Source organism: Symphodus melops (genome assembly GCF_947650265.1).
Source record: "Symphodus melops genome assembly, chromosome: 19".
Lineage (NCBI taxonomy): Eukaryota > Metazoa > Chordata > Actinopteri > Labriformes > Labridae > Symphodus > Symphodus melops.
In genome coordinates this window covers 16535351-16555536 of record NC_136709.1, presented here as the reverse complement: position 1 = coordinate 16555536, position 20186 = coordinate 16535351, and the positions used below count along the sequence as shown (strand labels likewise).

Below are 20186 nucleotides of genomic sequence, written 5' to 3'. Positions count from 1 at the left end.
TTCAATCTCCCACTGGACAATTTACAGATTAAAAAACGTTTTCTATCTATCTATCTATCTATCTATCTATCTATCTATCTATCTATCTATCTATCTATCTGTCTGTCTGTCTGTCTGTCTGTCTGTCTGTCTGTCTGTCTGTCTGTCTGTCTGTCTGCCTGTCTGCCTGTCTGCCTGTCTGTCTGTCTGTCTGTCTGTCTGTCTGTCTGTCTGTCTGTCTCTATAAGGCAAGCATAAGGTTATAATGTACCCTTACAGTGAACTAATAGCTATACAGGCTAAATATCCAATGGTTTGGTTTTGTAAGAGCAGAGTGTCTCTGTAAACCATTAGACTACAGATTCTGTATGTGGAAATGTCATGGTCAAGTGAAATCAGTGCGTGCAGTTTGCTTTGGCTGCTTTATAATTATTGCTATGGTGATGTATTCTAATGGACCACATCCTCTTGGCTAGAGCTTCACAGGGCTAAAACACTGAAGCTGTAATTTCATTCTAGGACGTTAGAAGACAGGCAAGACTATTTTTAATCAAGGAGAAATATTTAGGAAATGACATTTGTACTTAAGGGATGGTCGACTGGTTTGTATGTTGGAAAGATTATTTTCCAGCAGTGGTGGAAAGGAAAAAGAGAGGTTTTCTTTCACTATACAGCATTCAGGGTTTACAATTTATGTCCAGGCCAAAGTATCTCAACAAATGTGTATTGATGCTTTGAAATTTTTCGTTTTCTTTTTTTTGGCTTTGTTAGACTTTCATTGCCCCTAGAGGATGACTGATGAATGATCCCAGGACTTTTTCTCCCCAAAACCACATTTATATTTCTGGCTTATGCTAATATGTTTTGACAACTGTTGGATCGATCTGTGATAAAATTTGTTACTCATTTGCATAAATGTTTTGCCAAATCCATCCTCAAACAAATTCTTATAACTAAATACCTTAAAAGTAAACTCAGTCCAATTTTTCTCTGCTGTTCTTTGTGGTTAATACTAATAATATGTGTGTTAGCATTAACTGTGAATATACTTTAGCCATGACCTCAGAGCCCAACGTGGCCTGAGTACAGCTTCACAGAGCTGATGGCCATAGGTAAAGTAAGTCTTGTTTTACTGAAGGAAATCTTGTTCTGAACTTGTTTTAATTTTCTTTCTCTATTTTCCCCAAAGAACCTCATCACTGCTTTCAGATGTTTTAAATAGCCATTGCAGATCCCAATAGGCATCGTTGATTATGATATCATGTCATGGTTATTTTTTTAAAATCTGTTGTCCATTACCACCAAATATATGTAATGTGAAAATAGATTGATGCCAAATCAATTCAGGTTGAATGAAAACAAGATAAATATAAATAAAGTAGTATGTATCAGTATCATGAAATGACTAAAAAAAAACTGTTTTGTTTTTTTTACCAGACGTATTAATTGTTTTTGACGACAAAACAATGGTGATTATGAAAATGATCCCAGGGCTTTTAGAAAAGAGCAGCAGCTGATGAGGAAAAACATTATTTATCCATTTTAATGCTTTGAGTTTAGAGGCTAAATTGAAGAAGAGGGTACAAAGCCAGATTTTCATTGAGGGATTCTGAGAAAAAAAATTCAATTACTGTTTGCAGATTGGGGCTGTTGTTAAGAACGGGGCCATGATCAAACACAATTTGGATCAAACCACGACTTTATTTCACATTCTCTCACATTTCCAATCAAGGAGCGATTAGCCTCAGACATTAATGAGCCTACTAATCCATTTGGGCCCCTCGTGATAACGGTTAATTGTCTGTAAAAATGTGTACAGATCCCCGTTTGGGTTGTTTACTAACTGATTTGGATGTGGTTAGGCCCTAAAGAGGTATCATTATGTTGATAGTTCTTTGGAAAATGAGCCCCTGATGGAGGCTACTCCACGGTGGAGGAGAGTTAAGAATACACAGGACTGCTTTCAGCCATTTCTCAATGAGTTCAGATTTATCACTATTTTACATTAATCACGATCACTATTTAATATTTTCCAGTAATCAGCCTTTATCAAACTTTATCTGTACATTTCTATTTTGCTCACTACGCTCAGTGAAGGAAGTAAAACCTCTGACATTTGAATATAGACGTGATTCAGGTCCATGAATGAAAGTACAGGAACTGGATTTCCAGATGTTCCAGGCTTTATTTGGCTCTACATCCTCTACTGTACGCTCTCTGCTTCATGTTTGTGGCTTAGTTAAAACATTCAGATTAAGCAAAATTCAAATCCAATTTACGTTCTGCACACAGTCAGCAAATGAATTATACATTGGCTTGAGTTGCAGCAGAAAGTTCTGTTTGACATCAGTTACTCATGTTTACTTTAATGGGAGGAAATTGGGATTACTGTAACAAAGTTTACTTAATGTTCTCCAAAAACAGTCCCACTGAATGAAATATTCATTATTTTCTTCCTGTGTTGAGTTTCATAGCACGTCATCTGCCGCTATTATCAATATCCAGCATCTCTTTGATAACATGTTCAAACAGGGAGACCATAGTTTGAGAAAATGTATTTGATTTTTGGACTATTTAAATTTGAAATATGAATCAAAATAACCTCACAAAATAGTCAACACATGTTTATGTATTTTTATATATAGCATTGTTTGTGGCATTGGTATAGTCATGAAGTATCACAGTTCGTGCCCCCAATTATTATTTTTTTTTTAATGTTTTGTGTGAACCGGTTGAATCAATAGAAAAAAAATAAATACAATTGTAAGTAAAACAACTTGGTGTTTTGAACCCATTGTCAAACGTTCTGCAACATTATGTACAGTACTTGCTTTGTCATGTTGTTGCTGTGGCCACAAGTGTGTATGTGTGTTTATATTCTGGCCACTCAGCGTGCAACCTTGGCTGGCCTGTTCTGACACTCAATTTATTGTCCTGTGATTTGAGGCCTTAGTTTCTCATTACAGCTAAAGTTTTTGTGTCCTTGTGCGACCAAAAATGAGTTTGTGTGTCCTTGTAAATCACCTGTCATATGCACATGCTCCTTTAAGAAAAGGCCATGGGTGTCATTTGATGCCTGCTGCCTCGCTTTCATATTTATGCGTCTCATATTCACGTCCATTGGCTGTGTCTCAGTTGGACTATCCATCAACACTTTTTATCCCCATCACACCAACAATACGGACATAAAACGCTCTTTTACGTCAGCAAAATGCTGCCACAAATAAAAACCTGAGATGCACAATTCTTTATTTGTTTGGGTAATAAACAACATAAATTAAAACTGATAAGTGACTCCATTTGCATTGGCCATATCCTGCAGGCATGGTCTTTCATGGACATTACTGGGTAAATGATGACCCACAAAATTGAAAAACAAAAATGGTATAATGAGTTCATAAAAATGGAGGACAATCTGAGCCGGCCAGTGTGCCCTGCTTGATTCAAGACCAGGCTTTTTTCTCTTGCTGTCAAATTCGATATCCAAGACTTACTTACACTTATTTACATCCTTATGAGGTATTTATAAAAAGAGTATGATATTTTGTTTGTAAATCTGTAATAGTAGATAAATAAGTCAGTCAATGAAGAGGGAATGAAACAGACAATGAAAGTGGAATGGACAGTTTCTGGTGCAATGTCATAATCAAATTAAATAATCTGTGGGACAAAGTTACTGTTAATTTCAAGCATTTTTTGTATTTAACTTTCTGCTTCAAAAACATAAAATAACAGTGCAATAGAGAGCATATCTTTTTACAAAGGGATCCTGCAGTCCGTGCTGCCATACCATAACACAAATGTTGCTCATCTGCAGGTTTGTAGATTTTGCCATAAATTTCAGATGAATGAAACAAAAACCAAACAAAAACAAAAAGGGAACCCAGTTAAAAGGGATGGGATGAAGAGATGTCTCTCTCAATTTTGTACTCTAAAACAAAATCAGTTGCCTTTAGCCTGCTTAGGGGTAGAAGGTGAGGAAAGCGCACAAAAGCAGCGCAATTATTCTGCTCTGGCACAACAACAGAGAGCAAAAGGAGCATCAAAGGCTTTCCTCTGAGCGAAATAGGGCTCCCTCAGAGGAAAAGTGCAACCTGTGTGTGAATACCAGTGCATGGACTTTTGGTCCTCTCCTGAGACACATCAGGCAAAGGATGTGAGTCAGTGCAAGTTTCAGTTTGAGTGCATATCCATTTGGGTTAAGTTTAAAGTACAGTATGCAATGGTGATATTGTCCGAGGCAGTTTTCCTTAACTATGGTTACTTTATCAGAGTTCAAGAGACTATAAAATGCTTATCTTACACTTAAAAAATGACTATTTATGTATTTTCCAGATATACTTCTACTTTAAATGTATCTTTCTGTTTTTTTCCCCACATGTATAGAGTTAAAAGAGTAGCTAGCTTATATTTAAATTACATTTAAAGAAGGGCCGATTATGGCTGCCAATATTATTTCTAAATAAATATTCAATATTAATGACACCATTCTTTATTGCTATTCATTTTAAATTATATTGTTTGTATGCTTTCGTGATTTTTGGCATTGGTTTGTGTCTTTCATTTTGGTATAGCCACAGTAAATTAAATAAAAAAAACCTTTATTTTTACTCAAAAGACACTGAGGCGTAGGTCTACTCCATTTACAGTGACGTCGAGCTAACAACATAGAAGAGGAGATACGAATAAAAGCGAATAGAAAAGAAATAGACTTGTTTTGTAAAATCTTTAAATTCAATTCGATTAAAAAAGACAATAATGCCGTTGTCGGATTTTCTATCAGGCATATATTCGGGCACCTTGGTTTATACAAGGGTCCTTTTACAACCAGGAAGTCTAGCCCTCACATGTTGTTGTGTACATTCACCGGTTGCTTAGCAGTGTTATAACACTTTGGCTCATTATAGTGTATTAATTTGATGTCATTAGACAGTTGTTATAAAAATAAGAAGATGAAAGTGGTCGCGTTGATAAGGTAAACTCTTTATCGGAGATTATTGCGATCATAGAAGTGAATATTAATGCGTGCTACTATGAAAATAACGGTCCATATCTCATTCACATGAGGTCAATTTTTTAAAAGGCTGTTACCATATCGTAAAATGTTTTTAAATCCAAATTTGTCAACTTAAACGCTTATCGAGATCAACTCGATGTAAGTCTGCTGCCCTTCTGTGTAATGTGGTCGTGTACATGTGCTAATGTGTAGGGTCGTGTGTGTGTGTGCTTAAAGTAAGGCATCTCCTGTGTTTAAACAGCAGCCACGCACAGTTTCGACACCAGTAAATATTAATGCTGCAGCATCAGCGTCCTTCATTTATAACTGTGGGTCCCTTGTAATCTGTTGGTCTGCTTGTAAATGATTTAAAATCTGCTCCTGTTTCCATGAACCAGTGGGGGCAAAGACAGCTGCTACAACATGATGCAGTGTGTTTGTGCAGGACACCAGATCGTGGCTCTGGCCAACCTTCGTCCTGCTAACACAGGTGAGGAAGAAGCCCTGCTGGGGTTTATATGATCTACAGGGCTATCAGGGCAAAATGGGACAGCCATGCAGCTGCACTTTTGCAATTCAACAACAAACTAAGAAGAACTGTAAAAAAATAAGTGCTGCAGAACCTCCAATACCAGAGTATCTCTAATACACTCACCAACATCAAGTGGTTAAAGCTGCGATGGATCCATTACCTCTAATTGATTAGGTAATCGATATGAAATCAATTAAGCAGCAATAATACAGCATGTATGTATGTGTGTATACATGCATATATGTTCAGTGTCAAATCTTCATATGTATAAGTTTATCCAATTGTATTTTGATGGGTAGTCTGTTAAGTTTGTACACAGATCACCTTCCCATTGTTGTTTCATTTGATTGCCATCACTCAAGAAGGAAAGGGACAGAAACCTGAGTTTAAATGCTTTGCCTCTGTTTGTACGTATTTATTTTAATCTACACTGGTCTAAACCCCTTTTTTGAAATATAGCTTGTTTATATATTGCTAATTTCAATTTCTATAGTGCAGAAAAACATATCTCTATGCATTGCTCTCAGATAAAGATACTGATAAGACTGCACATTACAAAATGAGTTGGATATAAACTTACACAGATGAAGATTTGACACTGAAAATGTATAGACAACTCCACACAGGCTGTATTTTGAATCCGAACATGTCAGACATGTGCAGGCATGGTTGTAGAAGAAGAGGAAACTTAATACACAGTAATGGGATTTTCCTGAAATTAGAGTGGAGTCCAGAATCTGTTGAGTTCATATGACATGAAGCTGTACCCCCTTTAAATGCCCAGAAGTGTGTTTATGTGGCGTTAAAGTGAATGGTGTTAAACCTGTAGTAACACAACACATGTTCACATGCCTCTACTTGTGAAGCACTGAAATCAAATAGTCTTTTTTTGTGTCCCTCTGCAAAACAAGTCAAGTCAATGTCAATTTTAATAAAGTGTATTCTTTGACTCTGGACTTTTTCTTTGATACATTTGAGACCACATTGATCTTGATCCCAAGAGTTTCTTTTTACTTTTTAAAACTGCACCAGCAGTCCCTTTATGTACATTACTTGAGAGCAATATGAGTCTATTTTTACTTGGATGGTTTTTATTTGTAATGTTTATTCTTAGTCATATAGCAGGCTCTAACTCTGTCTGTCTGTCTGTACATCCCAGTTGTATCAGCTATACCAATAGCACAATGTTTGTGATGAATAGTTTAACAGTACTCCAAGGCCCTCAGTCCGATGTTATCTAAAGCCACTACTGTTTTGTTTCTGGTTAGCTCACCATAAACTGTTGAGATAAACTAAGTATCCCCCCCCCCCTCCTGCCACAGATGAGTTGGACAGCTACATGTACCAGACAGTGGGCCACCAGGCCATAGAGCTGTATGCTGAAGCCATGGATCTGCCTCTTTACAGACGCACTATCCAGGGTTCCAGCCTGGACACCGGCAGAAACTATAATCAGACAGAGGGGGACGAAGTGGAGGACCTGTATGAGTTGTTGAAGCTGGTCAAGGTAAGGTCCTCTCCCAACACCATCAGTGTGCACAACTGTGTGCTCACGTTTTGGTTTGAGGCCAGGTCCTGTGGTCCAAAGGTTCTCATGCACACACACAGAGTATACGTATTTATTTTCATTTACACTATGCTTTAACAACTTTATTGACCAATTAATCAAGCAGACTGAGGCCTATTTATTTCTGTTTGTTTACAAAATCAAATTAAGAAGCTGCCACAAAATTGAATATTAAAGACCACTTCTTCTTTTCAACGACTTTAAATACGTCTCAGGGTTTTAGAAATATGGCTGTGAAGTTTCTTTGTTAAAAATCCACTCTGATCCTGTATTTCGTTATGGCTTTTTTCAAAACCTGAATAGATAAATTAAGCAGATTAAAGTTGTTTGTTGCAAAAACTAAATTAATTGCGAGGGGAAAAACACATTTGTTGTAAATAAAAGCGTAGTTGTCATCAATATAGGATATAGATAGAGTGATTGACTTTATTGATCCCAAACTGGGAAATTGTGGCGTTAACAGGAGCAGGTTATCAAGCACACAATATTAAGTGTTTCATATGTACAGTAAGTGTATTCAACGCTGTATTAAGTGAATAAAGTTTAAACTCCATTGACGTGTTCGACTCCTCAGGGCACGACTAAACTTCTCAGCTCATCTTTGGTTCAGGACACGGGTCGCCCTGTTGACATGTTTTACAAGTTCATCTCTGTGGATTCGGGGTAACTGAGTAGCCCATCAGCACTGTCTCGAAGAGTCCCTGCTTGTCTGGCTTCATCCGGCCTGCTGTACGCTAACAGTCCAAGACACCTTCCGCAAAGTGCCACCAAGCTGCTTTGAAGATTAAAAAGCCACGTTAGTGCTTTTAGTCTGTCTTTTTTTTTTAGCAAGTCTTGATTTCACTAAAAGTGAGGAAAGTTTACTTTTTATTCAGAGTTTGGGAAAACAGTATGCAGGTTGTATCGCTTAATGAATGTTTAATGTGTAGAGTTGGAGAGAGGTGCCCTTCAACAACTGGCTTCACAGGGAAAAAAAAGCCATTCTTTTTTATCTCACTTGACAGAAGATCAGATGCAAAAATTAATCACCAAATTAATATTTCATCAAATACCACTTTGCCAGGACATTGAGAAAATATTCATTTGATGCCAAATTATGTATGAGACCTCGCGGTCTGATGCGGTGCAGGGTGGCTGACTGACAGCTTCCGAGACAACTGCGTGTGTGTTTAACACACCGCTGGCGCTGCCTGCCTACCTGACCGCCTGCAGCCATGTGAAAGCTACCTGGACGCACACTTTGACAGCAGCAACAGCTCTCCCCGCTGTCAGCGCAAACAAGGTGTGGGATTGATCCTGTGTTGCACTCTTTCCCCTCTGCAACCCAACACAACCTCGCATTTTAGCTTGCAGCATCAAAATTTAAGCGCCTCTTATGGGATGTTGGATTGGAGTTTGTTGTTGAGAGGGGAGCTTGCTTGACGTGGTGTAAATGAGAAAGTGTGTGTGTGTGTGTGTGTGTGTGTGTGTGTGCTTGGTTCTTCCTGTAGGTTTGTGTGGAGACATGTTCATCCGGAGCTAAGGGCTGCTCCAGGGCCCCTGCATGTACGCACATCGCCTGGGTGGCAAGGGCCAGTCAGCTTGCCTAAGGGCATTTTTGCGCCCTCATCCTGACTTTATTTGTCGTCTTCTGTAAAGATCGCAGGACTTACCCATGCAGCTACATAACAAAGGACGTCTTTGTACATTTTCTTATGTTCATGCACAAACTAACAAAGTTGCAACTCCTGTTTTTTTGGGGGGGTTCTCAAGAGCAACCTTACTTAAATTGTTGACATTTCTCTTTGTATGTGATGCAACATATAAAACCCTCTCTGTCTGGGGTCAGGGCTCTAATTGCAAAAGGCTGCTAATTTCACATATTCCAAGGCTTCTCTGGTCTGACCTCAGCAGTCAAACAGGCCATAGATCAGGGCAGTTGGACTCCCATGGGGCGCTCGCAGACTAGCAGACCCCCAGTCGGAACCCCCCCCCCCCCCCTGTTTACCCCTCTCACCTTCATCAACAGACCTGCACCATAAACAAAAGGCTTCCTCTCTCTCTCACTGAGTGATGTCAACCATAATGACACCATTTTCTCATCTCAAATTTCAAGTCCTTCAGGTTTGTTTTTCCCCTTTTTGACGGTTTCGTTTATCGATGATTTAGTCAACCTGCATTAGTTGTATCACATTAATTGATATCTCACACGATTCGGCCATTATTCCTCCACGAGTCATGGTCCCATTCATTTTCGTGTAATGTATATTTCCTGTTTATTATGCAGAATAAACTCCTTTTTGTTTGTTTTGTTGTTGATTAGTTAAAAGACCTTTTGATAATAAGCTGTTAATTCATACATGCATTAAAAAGAAAAGAGCAGTTTTTATTGAGAGAGAAAAAAGTAGCAGTTTGGAAAGTGTGAAATTTTGAGAGATTCTTTCGAGCAGTTTGAATTAATTAGAAGATTATATTTGGCAAATGACACTCGAGCAGAGATGAAAGAAGTTTTTTTTTTTTTTTTCTCAGATCCAGAGTTGATGAGTTTTAAGTGTGGATACTCTTATCTCCTCCTCCCTTTGCTGTGCTGGTATCAGACTCGTAGCATGAGCCAACAGTGCCATCTATAGACCACTCCCAGAAGCTGACAGACCAAAGAGGTTTTTTTTTTTCTTTCTATACTTTGGCCTCTCATGTTTGGAGCCAGTCAAAAGATTCAAAGGAAGAGATCATATTCTTCAGAACCATTGTTGATAGAGAAAGGGGAGGGTAAAAGAAAAAAAAAACAAAAGGAAAAAAAAACGCCCCAATTATGACGGGAGAAATGAGCCGTCCATCCCCTGGCTGTAGTGATAATGGCAGGATGACAATGTGGCCCTATGGTTGGCTCCTTTGCTCTCATCGCTGGCTGTGTAGGGCTCTGAGTCTTTGAAGTGTGTAACCTGATCGACATGCAGGCCACAGCGCACCCCGTCCCATCCTGCTAGGTGATGATCTTTGAACCTGCACTTTGAGAGGGAGAAACAGCGGTTCTGTTAGTGGCAAAGGGGTATGCACTTCATCACTGCCTGTGAGGGTACGTTTTTATTAAAGACATATATGTCCATGTGTCCTCTGTTTGGCTTCAAAGCAAGTGACAAAAGTGTAAAAATCTAATATTTGGATTGGTAGTTTGTCATCTTCATACTCTTTCCTTGTTCTTGTTGATTCTGAAACTAGATTTCATAGTGGTTTGGTTCTGCCTTCCTCTGCTGTGATCTGCTCTGATGTGATACAGATCAGCAGTGTCAGTCACCCCCGGCTGTAATGCCAGTCCCCCCGAAGGCCCGCAAAACCCCTCATATTAGTCATATCACATCCCTCAAGTCCTTTATCCTCCTCTCTGTGCTCTGTGACCTGACACAGTGGCTCTTTATGCCCAGTGACCCTGCTTGCGCGCGCGTGAGTGTGTGTGTGCTCGCACACGCTCGTGTGTTCAAGGTCAGGTTAAACCGGGGCCTCTGTTACATGATAACAGGTCTATCTCTGTTCTCCTTACACACCTCTGGCTCCCTTTTATTTCGCCCCAGTTTGCCTCCTTTTATCACTCTGCAGTTAAAGGACCGTGCTCACTGCTCCTCTTTTTTCTCGTCTCTCTTTTAGAATCAGGTGCCGTTCTTTCATTTCTTTTTCAAGTTTTTTTTTTTTTTTTTTTTTTTTTTTTACACTTGCCTTTTCCTTTTCGAACATACCTTGTATTTAAAAGCCGCTCTCTCTTTTTTTGTTTTTTTCCCCAGCAGTTACAACACCTTACAACACACAGATGTTGAAGTTAGCGCGGCCTACCGGGCATGAATATCAGCAACGTTTTTCCCGGAAGATGAAACCAAATCTTCAATGACTTGGTAAAGTAAGAGAAAACATACGAAAAGATTGTGACTCCGCTTCAGCAGCCCTGCAACCTTTGAGCTGATGAATGAAGACAAAGACATTTAAGCTCATTAGAGTGATGAGAAACAATAGATGGTATCTACGCACACGTTCCTTTCTGCCAGCTCTAATTAACAGCGACGTGACATCTCTGTCGTACCGAGACGCTGCCGTGAGAACGATGGAAATGTTACTTTCAAATCTCATTTCTTACCCTGTAATGCATTAGACTATCCAGCTACACTGAATTTTCTTCTTGCTCCTTTACTTTTGGGATATCGGGGGTTAGTTAACATCCGTCCTTGTGTCAAGTCAGCAGTTTTTTTTAAGTCCTGGGAAAAGTCTTGGAGAGCAGCCTTTCTAAATAAAAGAATCCCTTCAGATTACGTGCGTATAAAACAACTTATTTTATGGGCGATATTCCTTTTCATAAACTTGCAAAACTCCACTCCCCTGTTTCCTGTTTCGCCCTGACCATTATGACACAAAAACACAAACTCCCCCTCCTCATCCTCACCCTCTGCTGCTGCTCCGTTATCGACATCAGCAGACAGAAGTGGGGCCCTCTGAGATCGCAGTCTGTCCACAAGTCTAAACAGTCTTTTTTTTCATTCCTCCCTCTCACTTTCCCCTTCGTTCTTCCTTTCTTCTCGCATCTGTGTGTCTCTGTCTCGCTGTCGTCGCACTTTCATCCGGACCCTTCAGAAGCCTGGGACTTGGTCGACCGGATGGAAGTGTATCCTGCTGCGAGGAGAGAGGAGAGAAAGGAGGACGGAGGAAGAGGAGCAGGCAAGGAGAGGATAGAAGGAGGGGGGCAGGCTGGCAAGCCGGCGGAGGATTCTCCTGTTGAACCGAGATCTCTGCTGTATTGATCAGGGAGCCGAGGTGTTGCGAGACGAGTCGTTGAGGAGGGGTGCGAACTACAAAAGGGGAGGGGTGGTTAAAATCAAACACGCAGCCCTTCTCTGATTACCGGCATGGTGCAGCATTAGACGTACATCGGGGGCTCGACACGAAAATGGATTTCTTTAAAAACCTGCTTAATACATAAATCATGACCTCTGGGGTCACAGCAAGGGTTTAGGAGATTGGATCAATAACAAAGCTAATGCGCTAGCTGCTCTGTGGTGCAGAGACACCTCTAAATATTGGTATTGGAAGTAGCTTACAAGGAGTCCAAAAACCAATTGATAATCACTTTGCTGGAAGTTTTGTTTGATCACATTTTCCGTCCACGTTGGAGCCCAGAATGAAGGGGGTGAAACGTTAGCACCAGCTCCTTTAAACAGCCGTCTCTCTGTGTCGCTTCTCTCTGTGCTATCCACTGTGATCTTTTCTTTTGGCCTATTCACGCCGGTCGCCGTGGCTGCAGTGGGGTTGAGATTGGAGGCTTGTTTTGCACACGAGGAAGGATAGCATTAGCGCCGAGATAATGGCACTGTGCATTGTTTCGCTGGCCGTGTGGAAGTGGTGGGACAGGATCTATTAGACGCAGGCCCATTTCCCTTCAACTGACGCTAACAGTCCCCACAAACATTAGATAAAGAGCCTAGCCCCAAGCCTTTGTAATTTGTTTGTATTTTTCTGCTTAATGTACTTTGCTCAATCTTGTTTAGCGATGATGGAAGCTGATAGCCTTATCTCGCCTTGCCAAGGGCATGAACCACTACCACTGCCTGGGTGAACATTGTTCCATTGTAGACCATGTGGTGTTTTTTTCTGATTTTATTTGGATGCCGGATGAATTAGATGATTATTTGCTATTAGCATATGTAAGATAAGCAAATATTTGATATTATGCAATAATTTACATACTCCAGGACAGAATATTTATTGTTTTAATTGATCTCTTTAATACTCAAAGTCAAAGCAAATATGGGATCATTTTCTAAATCTGGCTAACCAAATATAAGTAAAATTGTGCAGTGTCACATTTTTCAAACCTCTTTTTGATTTTGTCCATTTAAAACAGCTTCTACGATTGGTCATGATTTTTTTTTTTTTTTGCTTTATCCTGTTTGCATTTGTTTTAATATAATTTGAAGTTAAATTAAAGAAATTAAAATTTGATGTCATTGTCTTCCACTTGCTAACTTTTTGGCTCCAAAGCTGTTTAAAAAAACAAAAACAAACAACAACAACAACAACTCTGCAGCCCCATGTCTGAGTGTGAGGGAGGATTCAGCCATTAGAGGAAAAAAAAACCCCCAGCAACTCACTGAGGTAATTGGACACATAATAAAACCTTTTAAACTCACCACTACAAACAGCTAGTCAGGCCCAATATTGCCTGTCTGAGAGCGGGCAGCTGAGGAAAAGTGCTAAGTCTTTCAACTCCCTGCCATTCATCTACTCCAAAATTAAGAGGGCTTTTATGTTTTGTTTTGTGAACCATTCCCCTCAAGAAATATTTCACCTCCCGCACCTAAAGTCATAACCAGCCCTAGAAAAACACTGTCTGGAGTCTGGAGAGTGGGTTAAACCAGCATCACAGCTATATTTTCCTCTAGTCTCTCTCTGGGGAGGGAATAGGGGAGGAATCTGTGTGTGGGGGGGGGGGTGGGGGGGGGGGATTCATGAGGTCTGTTGGCGCGATGGAGGATAGCGGACAGGAGAGCCAAGATGCAAAGAGCCTGGAACCTGACCTCACCAGAAAAACATTTACATTTTCAAGTGTGTGTGCGTTTCAGGGCCAGTGCGTGACTGTGTCTATATACATGGAGTGCAATACATGTGCGTGCATACACTCTGTGGACTAGGTGGTTGTTACGGACCATGAAAAGCAACTGACATAGTTTACCTCTCTGTGGCATGAGACTCCCCTCTTTGATTCTGTCCTTAGCTCGCTTCCTGTCTCTGACGCTCGCACACTCTTACCTTAGCCAAGTGGGATTATAACTTTGTTTAATGCCCCGCAGAAAACTTTTGCAAAGGCGTATTTATTAGAACACCTTATCCTTTCAATGGTAAAAGTTAAGACCTTGATTTTTGGAGAGAGTTGGAGGGTTCCTGTCATCTTAAAAAACCAGAAAAAAATCCAAAGCATTTTATCGCCTCAGAGTAAAAGCCCAGAGTGACAATTTGTTTTATGTAGAAACAACCGCTAAAATATTGCGTTTTTTTTAAAGAGCCACTCATAACTTGCAGTATACGCCTGAATTGCAAGTATTCATTAACATCGATAAACAACCTTATGTCTCCCTGCTTCTTCTCAACATTGAATTTTCCATGCTTTTAGATATGGAAAGCCTCCCTGTCCTTGGCCTGCTCAAACCAGGGCTTTGTGCTTGCTTTGGCCTCGTCCCTCTCCCTCCCTGTCTGAAGACTGACTGGGCCCCGTGTTTACGTAACCATATATATCTGAGAGGAAGCTCGTGAAACGTTAATCTCTCTACTTTTTAACCCTGATGAATTTCTACATTTTCCAGCTGTGCGGCATGGCATATTTATGCTCAGGCTCTATAGCTGAAAACAGCTCTGTCATTGTAAATGAATCACTATCCGAGACTAAAGAGCGTGTGTGCTGGTGTGTGCGTGTGTGTGTAAAAACTTCAGGCTAGCAACCTTTACAAATGAAAAAAAACTCTGCTGTGAAAAAAAAGCTTCAGAAGATCCTCCGTGGATTGAATCTGCAGTTTCTTTTCATTCTTCAGTGGTCTCATATAATTGCACATTGGCCTGACACTTGTCACACAGCTGTTGGCGGATAAGCACCCCTCACTCATCGCACTGATGAGGCAATGCCCAATGTCATATCCTCTGTTGGCTGCTCACACCTGCATCATGTTCTCGGAGGCGGATAATACTTTCCCCTATTGTGCTTCCTCTCCGGCTTTCTCGTAACTCCGACCTGCATCATCTCAGGAACCGGCCGGGGTATTTCAGTTCACGAGCAGCTGGGTTTTTTCGGAGCTGTTTTGTTTTTCTTCTTCCACCACTCTGCACGGTCGAGGACTGACACGTGATGAGTCATCTCGCCAGACAAAGGAAGAGGCCGTCTTTCAACAGCTGCTTCAAACAGACAGCCCTTCGCCAATTCACCGACGGGAATGCCTCTGACAACCTTTAAGAACAAGACTTCGCCCGATGTTTGTTTTACAAAGACGTTCGCTAAGCTCGCGTGTCCATTTGTTGCTTTGTGTTGCCGGATTAGACATTGCACGTCGTGTTTTAGCTTCTGTATATATAAGCAGGGAATAATCTGAAGAGAATTGGCTGTAACTCCAAAAACCCTACAAGTGGTCCAAACTTTCTGTTGCACCTGGTGCACGGATCCTATCTCTTCTTTGCTAACTCTGGGAGTCACCTTGAAGGACCACAGTCGGCACAGAATGCTAATGAGGAAGCTGATTTAAAACAAATAACAAGTGTCTCCTCCTACCGAGCTCACCCTAAGCTTCCTGTCAGTTGACCATGTCTGAGTTGTCAGGACAGCCCAACACGCCCCAGGACTACGTCTGCATTACATTAAACACAATCGCTTGACCCTAACTGGCCCGATCCCCTGTACCACATCTACTTGAGCTGCTGCTACAAGGTCCAACCCTCCCTCCCCTCATCGTGTTCCCCACCATGTAAGGGGGAACATGACGGGGGAGAACAATCCCATTACATTACAAACAGGGCCCAGAGCTGATCTAATGGAGAGAACATTAAAACCATGTCGCGTCCAGTCACTTACTTGATGGATCCTGAGAGGAAGGGATGAAGTGGAGGAAGAGATGTGCGTGTTGGAGGAAAGGGGGGGAAGGGGGAGAGGCGGCTGTAGGGTGAGAAGGGTGTGTCGATGTGACAGTGCCGATGCCGCATCGAAAAGGTTCGTAATGTTACCTCGCTGCCCTTGAGCAAACTGTCATTCAAACCACTTTAATTAATTTCTTCACTTTGTCTTCTCCCCTGCCTCCCTGCCATCCGGCATGCTACATACAGGAAGCAGTCACAGGAAGTGCAGACTAACAACTTTAGATTTGATTGAAAAAAAAAAAAGGGGATTTCGTGATGGAAACACGAAGACGTGTGTCTATAATAGCTAAGATCCGCCAGCGCTAGTGTCCTAGTTGTCAGAATGGTTTGAAGCAGACATTTTGGAAACCAACCATTTCGCAAAATGGGGCTTTGTATTGTTAGGGTGTATAATTAAGACCTCATTGTGACAGCCATTGAGGGAGAGCGAGAGAGCTAATGAGGGTTCTGATGTATTCCATATGAATTTGAATATTGAATTTTTAATATTTTATGTCTTTCTAATTGCCTTGGTTGCTGTTAATGGTTCCGACTGTTGAATGTTACCCTCAGTGAGCTGAGCGCTCAGATTTAAAAAAAAATAAAAAAATAAAAAAAATAAAGCAGCATTCTCGAGCTGAATTGTCAGTTTGATGATTGTGGTGTATGTATCTCTGGGGCAGATACATATCTTGACTGCAGGCATGTCCGTGACTGTGAATACATTTGAACCAGCCTTTAACTCCCTTACTAAGATGAATGTAGATATAATTACAAAGTATATCACGCACGCACTACCTTGATATAGAGTTTAATGGCCGTATCGTTTCTTTGTGGAGCATGTCTGCTGGCCTTAATCTTCCCCACAGCTGACATCTTAATAACTCAGCCCTCTCCATCCATTTCCACAGGAGACATCCGGATGTTGGGGAAGGATTAGTTTAATGAATTTGACAATTAGTAACAGAAGTTAATGACTGCATGGGGCTAAGTACCCTGATGGACATGGCTGAGGGGCGTGTGGGGTGGGAGGACTGAGGGCTTCCATTGCTCTGGGCCATAGATCCTCATTAATAGCTTTCTGCTGGCTGGAGAGGACAGGGGAAGCCGGGACAGGCCCTTTGTTTAGTCTGCCTCTGAAGGGGTCGCACTGTTGCACAACGCCACGCCAGAATTAGTCCCGCTCTGGGCGTGAGTTAATGCTGGGGCCTCGGGGTCCTGGATCAGGTGAAGCTTCCTTTAATGAGCCTGGGTCATTAAACGTTAAAAAAAAAAAAAAAAAAAGACATGGATTTGGGGCAGGCAGGGGGAGCCCTTTCTTGGGATCTTGTGCCAACAGTCATGAAGGAAGAAAAGCAGGCTCGTGGGTCACAAGAGTCCTGAGGACCTTTGATTTGATTTATCGTCAAGTTAGCTTCTTTTACCCAGACTCCACCTCTAACGCGGTCAAAACATCGTTCAGCGTGATAGCGCTCATAAAGATTTTATTATTATTTATTATTTTTACTGTGCTTTATAAGCTACCTTGTCGCTCTGTCAGGTGTTCCCACTATAAAACATTTTGATACATTTTTCTGCTAACCATAAAAATCAAAGTTTGTGTTTTTTTATGGCATAATGAATACACATGGAACAATTCCCATAAAACCCATCAATTCAGATTTATGCGCGCGTGAACCACTTTTTTCGCAATAAATAATCCCACCTTTCCCACAGAGGATGAGAAAGTATGTTTAGAATTTTTAAAATAAGATCCAGATCAGCGTTAGCCGCCCCCTCATTCCAGCCCGTCTGTCTCATGGCGATAGCTATAACGCTGAGGAAAATACAAGCCCATCCAAAAATAATCGTGTTCCAATGCTATTTGCCCAAAAGTCTACGAGCTAGAGTGTGTGGGAAATGTAGTCTTGTGTTATCGTTGGTGGCGACTATGCCTGGGTATTACGAGGCTGCATGATGTAATATAGTGAGAGAGCCAGTGAGGAAAAGAAGCCATTAAATTGGTGGAACCTCAGCGGCCCACCGGCCTCCAGAGAGAAGAGGAGACAGAGAGACGGACTTCCAAGGCGAGGATGTTGTTTGCCGTTTCTCTGATGCGCTGTTATTCTGTCAGGCCAAGTCGGATCCTGCCAAGTTTAAAGCCAAGGGACCAAATTGATGTTGATGGAGCACACACTCCCTCAACACTCTCATCCCTGTGTCTTTTTCCTCTTTCTCTCTGTCCGTCCTGATCCCACTCTTTACCTCCTAATATGCCTCTTTAGGAAGTGACAGTTGTATTAAGGGAAAAGGTTATCATTTCATTAGAATAGAGTGCAGGCCTCGAGGCTTACCTAGAATTACATGGCACCGCCTGCAGCCCCCTTCGCTCTGTGCTGGGCTGAAATGTTATCAGTCCGACTTAATTACTGTCACTGGGCAGCGGAAGTGACTGTAATGTATATCCCAGAGTTGGAAACATAGCAGAGATATTAAAACATGAGTACGACTTAAGCTCTCTTGGGGGTGTAACTCTCGGGTCAAATAGTTAAATCGTCGCTTTTGCGTTTTTGAGCTTTGTACCTCACGTTCTTGGCTGCAGCTCACACAAACATGTACGTGGCTGCACACACACACACACACAGATACAGACACACACACACACCGCCAGAGCACATCCTTTATCTGATTAGCTGGCACGCCTACGTGGAGCTATGTGTGTGAGATGCACATTGCGTTACAGCGTCAGGCCCCAGGCAGGGCATGGATTTCATTTAGGAAAGTATCAAAGGTTTACACGCTGTTCGCTTTAATCAGCATGTTTATCAGGCAGAGAAAAATTGCAGGAAGGGACCACAGGGGGAGGGAGGGGTGGAGGTGTGTGTGTGTGTGTGTGTGTGTTGGGGGGGGTTTATCTTAAGGACCAGTAGCCAGGGAAATTGATAATGGCTACAAGGTAATTTACTGGAGACTTGTGCATCCCTCCACTGCTTCTACCCCTTGCCTCTTATTCTAATTACAGCCCATGTAATGTTCTAATGAATCTGCAGGTGTGTCTGTAGGGGAGGGACGTGATGAAGGAAGAGAGTCCTGCATGTATAAGCGTGTGTGTTTGTTTGTGTGTACTTGTTTTTTTTGTTTTTTTTGTTTGGGGGCCGGGGAGAAGATTGAACACATCTCAAGGCTGTGTCAGTACCTCTCCAGTGCATCGTTGTCTCCCCGTTTGTGAAATATGAATACGATATGAAAAGCAATTAGATTAGCCCTCAGCAATATTAAAGATACATGTCACTCACAGACGCGCTGCTCCGCCGATACCTCCAAGTTGTCGCCGCAGTTCCAGCCGGGGTTTTGTGTCGAGGAGGGAAAACGGCGGGCGGACACGCTCGTCTCCAGCTTCGCAATGCGCCGCTGATAAGGTCCAGGAGCCGCCTCACACACACGCACGCATACATTCACTCACAAAGCCCTGGATGCAAGGCTCCAGGGGGATATGGGCTGGACCATAAAGGTCTCGATACAACCAGAGTGTAAACATCCCCACACGATTGTGGTGAAGTGAGAGGAAGGAGCTGCTTTGTCTGTGTCTGTTGAAGTCTGTGCGCGTCGTCGTTTACATGCGTTTCGGAGGTTTTGTTTTGGACACATTTGGGATACCATTGTAAGGCCGAGCATTGCATGGAGTATTTGGCACCACGGGAAAGTGTGACATCATATATGTGTATGCTGCACATCATGCTGTATGATGGAGGGAGGGAGGGAGGGAGGGGGGGGGAGTTCCTCAAGGTTACGTTCCACCTCCATTTTTTTTCTCCCCCCCCCACAGGAAAAGGAGAGTGTCGAGGCGGTGTCCGTGGGGGCAATTCTCTCCGACTATCAGAGGGTCCGCGTGGAAAATGTGTAAGTCAAGAAACACACTCGTCCTCACACCCGCCTCTTTAAAGGCCTCCAGTGACGCACGCTCCGTGGTCCGCTGGAAGGAAAAGACTACGCCCCTCTGTCGTCTTCACCTCACAGCGTGTTCCAAACGTGGACCGGTGGATTTGTTTACACACACATTCACGCACACTGTTGTTTTTGCCCTTTCATTTGCACACGCTTTGATTCAATGGTGCCGCTCTGATACATGACGCAACACTTTTAAAGAAAGGTTTGTATTAAAGTTTCCTAACTTCCCCTTTCCACTGTTGGGAGACATATGAGCAGGCCTGCTTGTGACACAGATCCCTTTCTTTTATTCCAAACTTGAACAGACTGAGGACACTTCAGCTCAGAGCTCTCCTTGTGAACCAATCCTGCCGTCATGCAACTGTTGTGTCCATGTAAACGCACTCGATTCAAGCACATAAACATGGAGGCATTTCTAAATGTAAACGTAGATATTAAACTTTAAAACCAAACAATCTCAACACCTGTTTTAATTCATTGACAACAAATATAAAGACTTAGAGGCTGCAGATTTTCTTTTAGGGTAAACACTGTCTTAAAGAAACAGATGAAGTGCCCTGCCCAGCTGGCTTTGA

The 20186-nt window shown here is 41.9% G+C and overlaps 1 protein-coding gene across 1 annotated transcript in view; it reads left to right on the top strand.

Annotated features, from left to right (window-relative positions):
- Positions 1 to 4804: 4804 nt before the first annotated feature.
- Positions 4805 to 20186, top strand: part of dph6 (diphthamine biosynthesis 6) — a 49615-nt gene continuing 34233 nt past the window's right edge. Inside the window, exons 1-4 of the mRNA XM_079369633.1 lie at positions 4805 to 4954; positions 5374 to 5465; positions 6830 to 7014; positions 19490 to 19563. Coding sequence (XP_079225759.1) covers positions 4899 to 4954; positions 5374 to 5465; positions 6830 to 7014; positions 19490 to 19563 — 407 coding nt within the window. The 5' untranslated portion in view covers positions 4805 to 4898. The remainder of the gene's footprint in view (positions 4955 to 5373; positions 5466 to 6829; positions 7015 to 19489; positions 19564 to 20186) is intronic.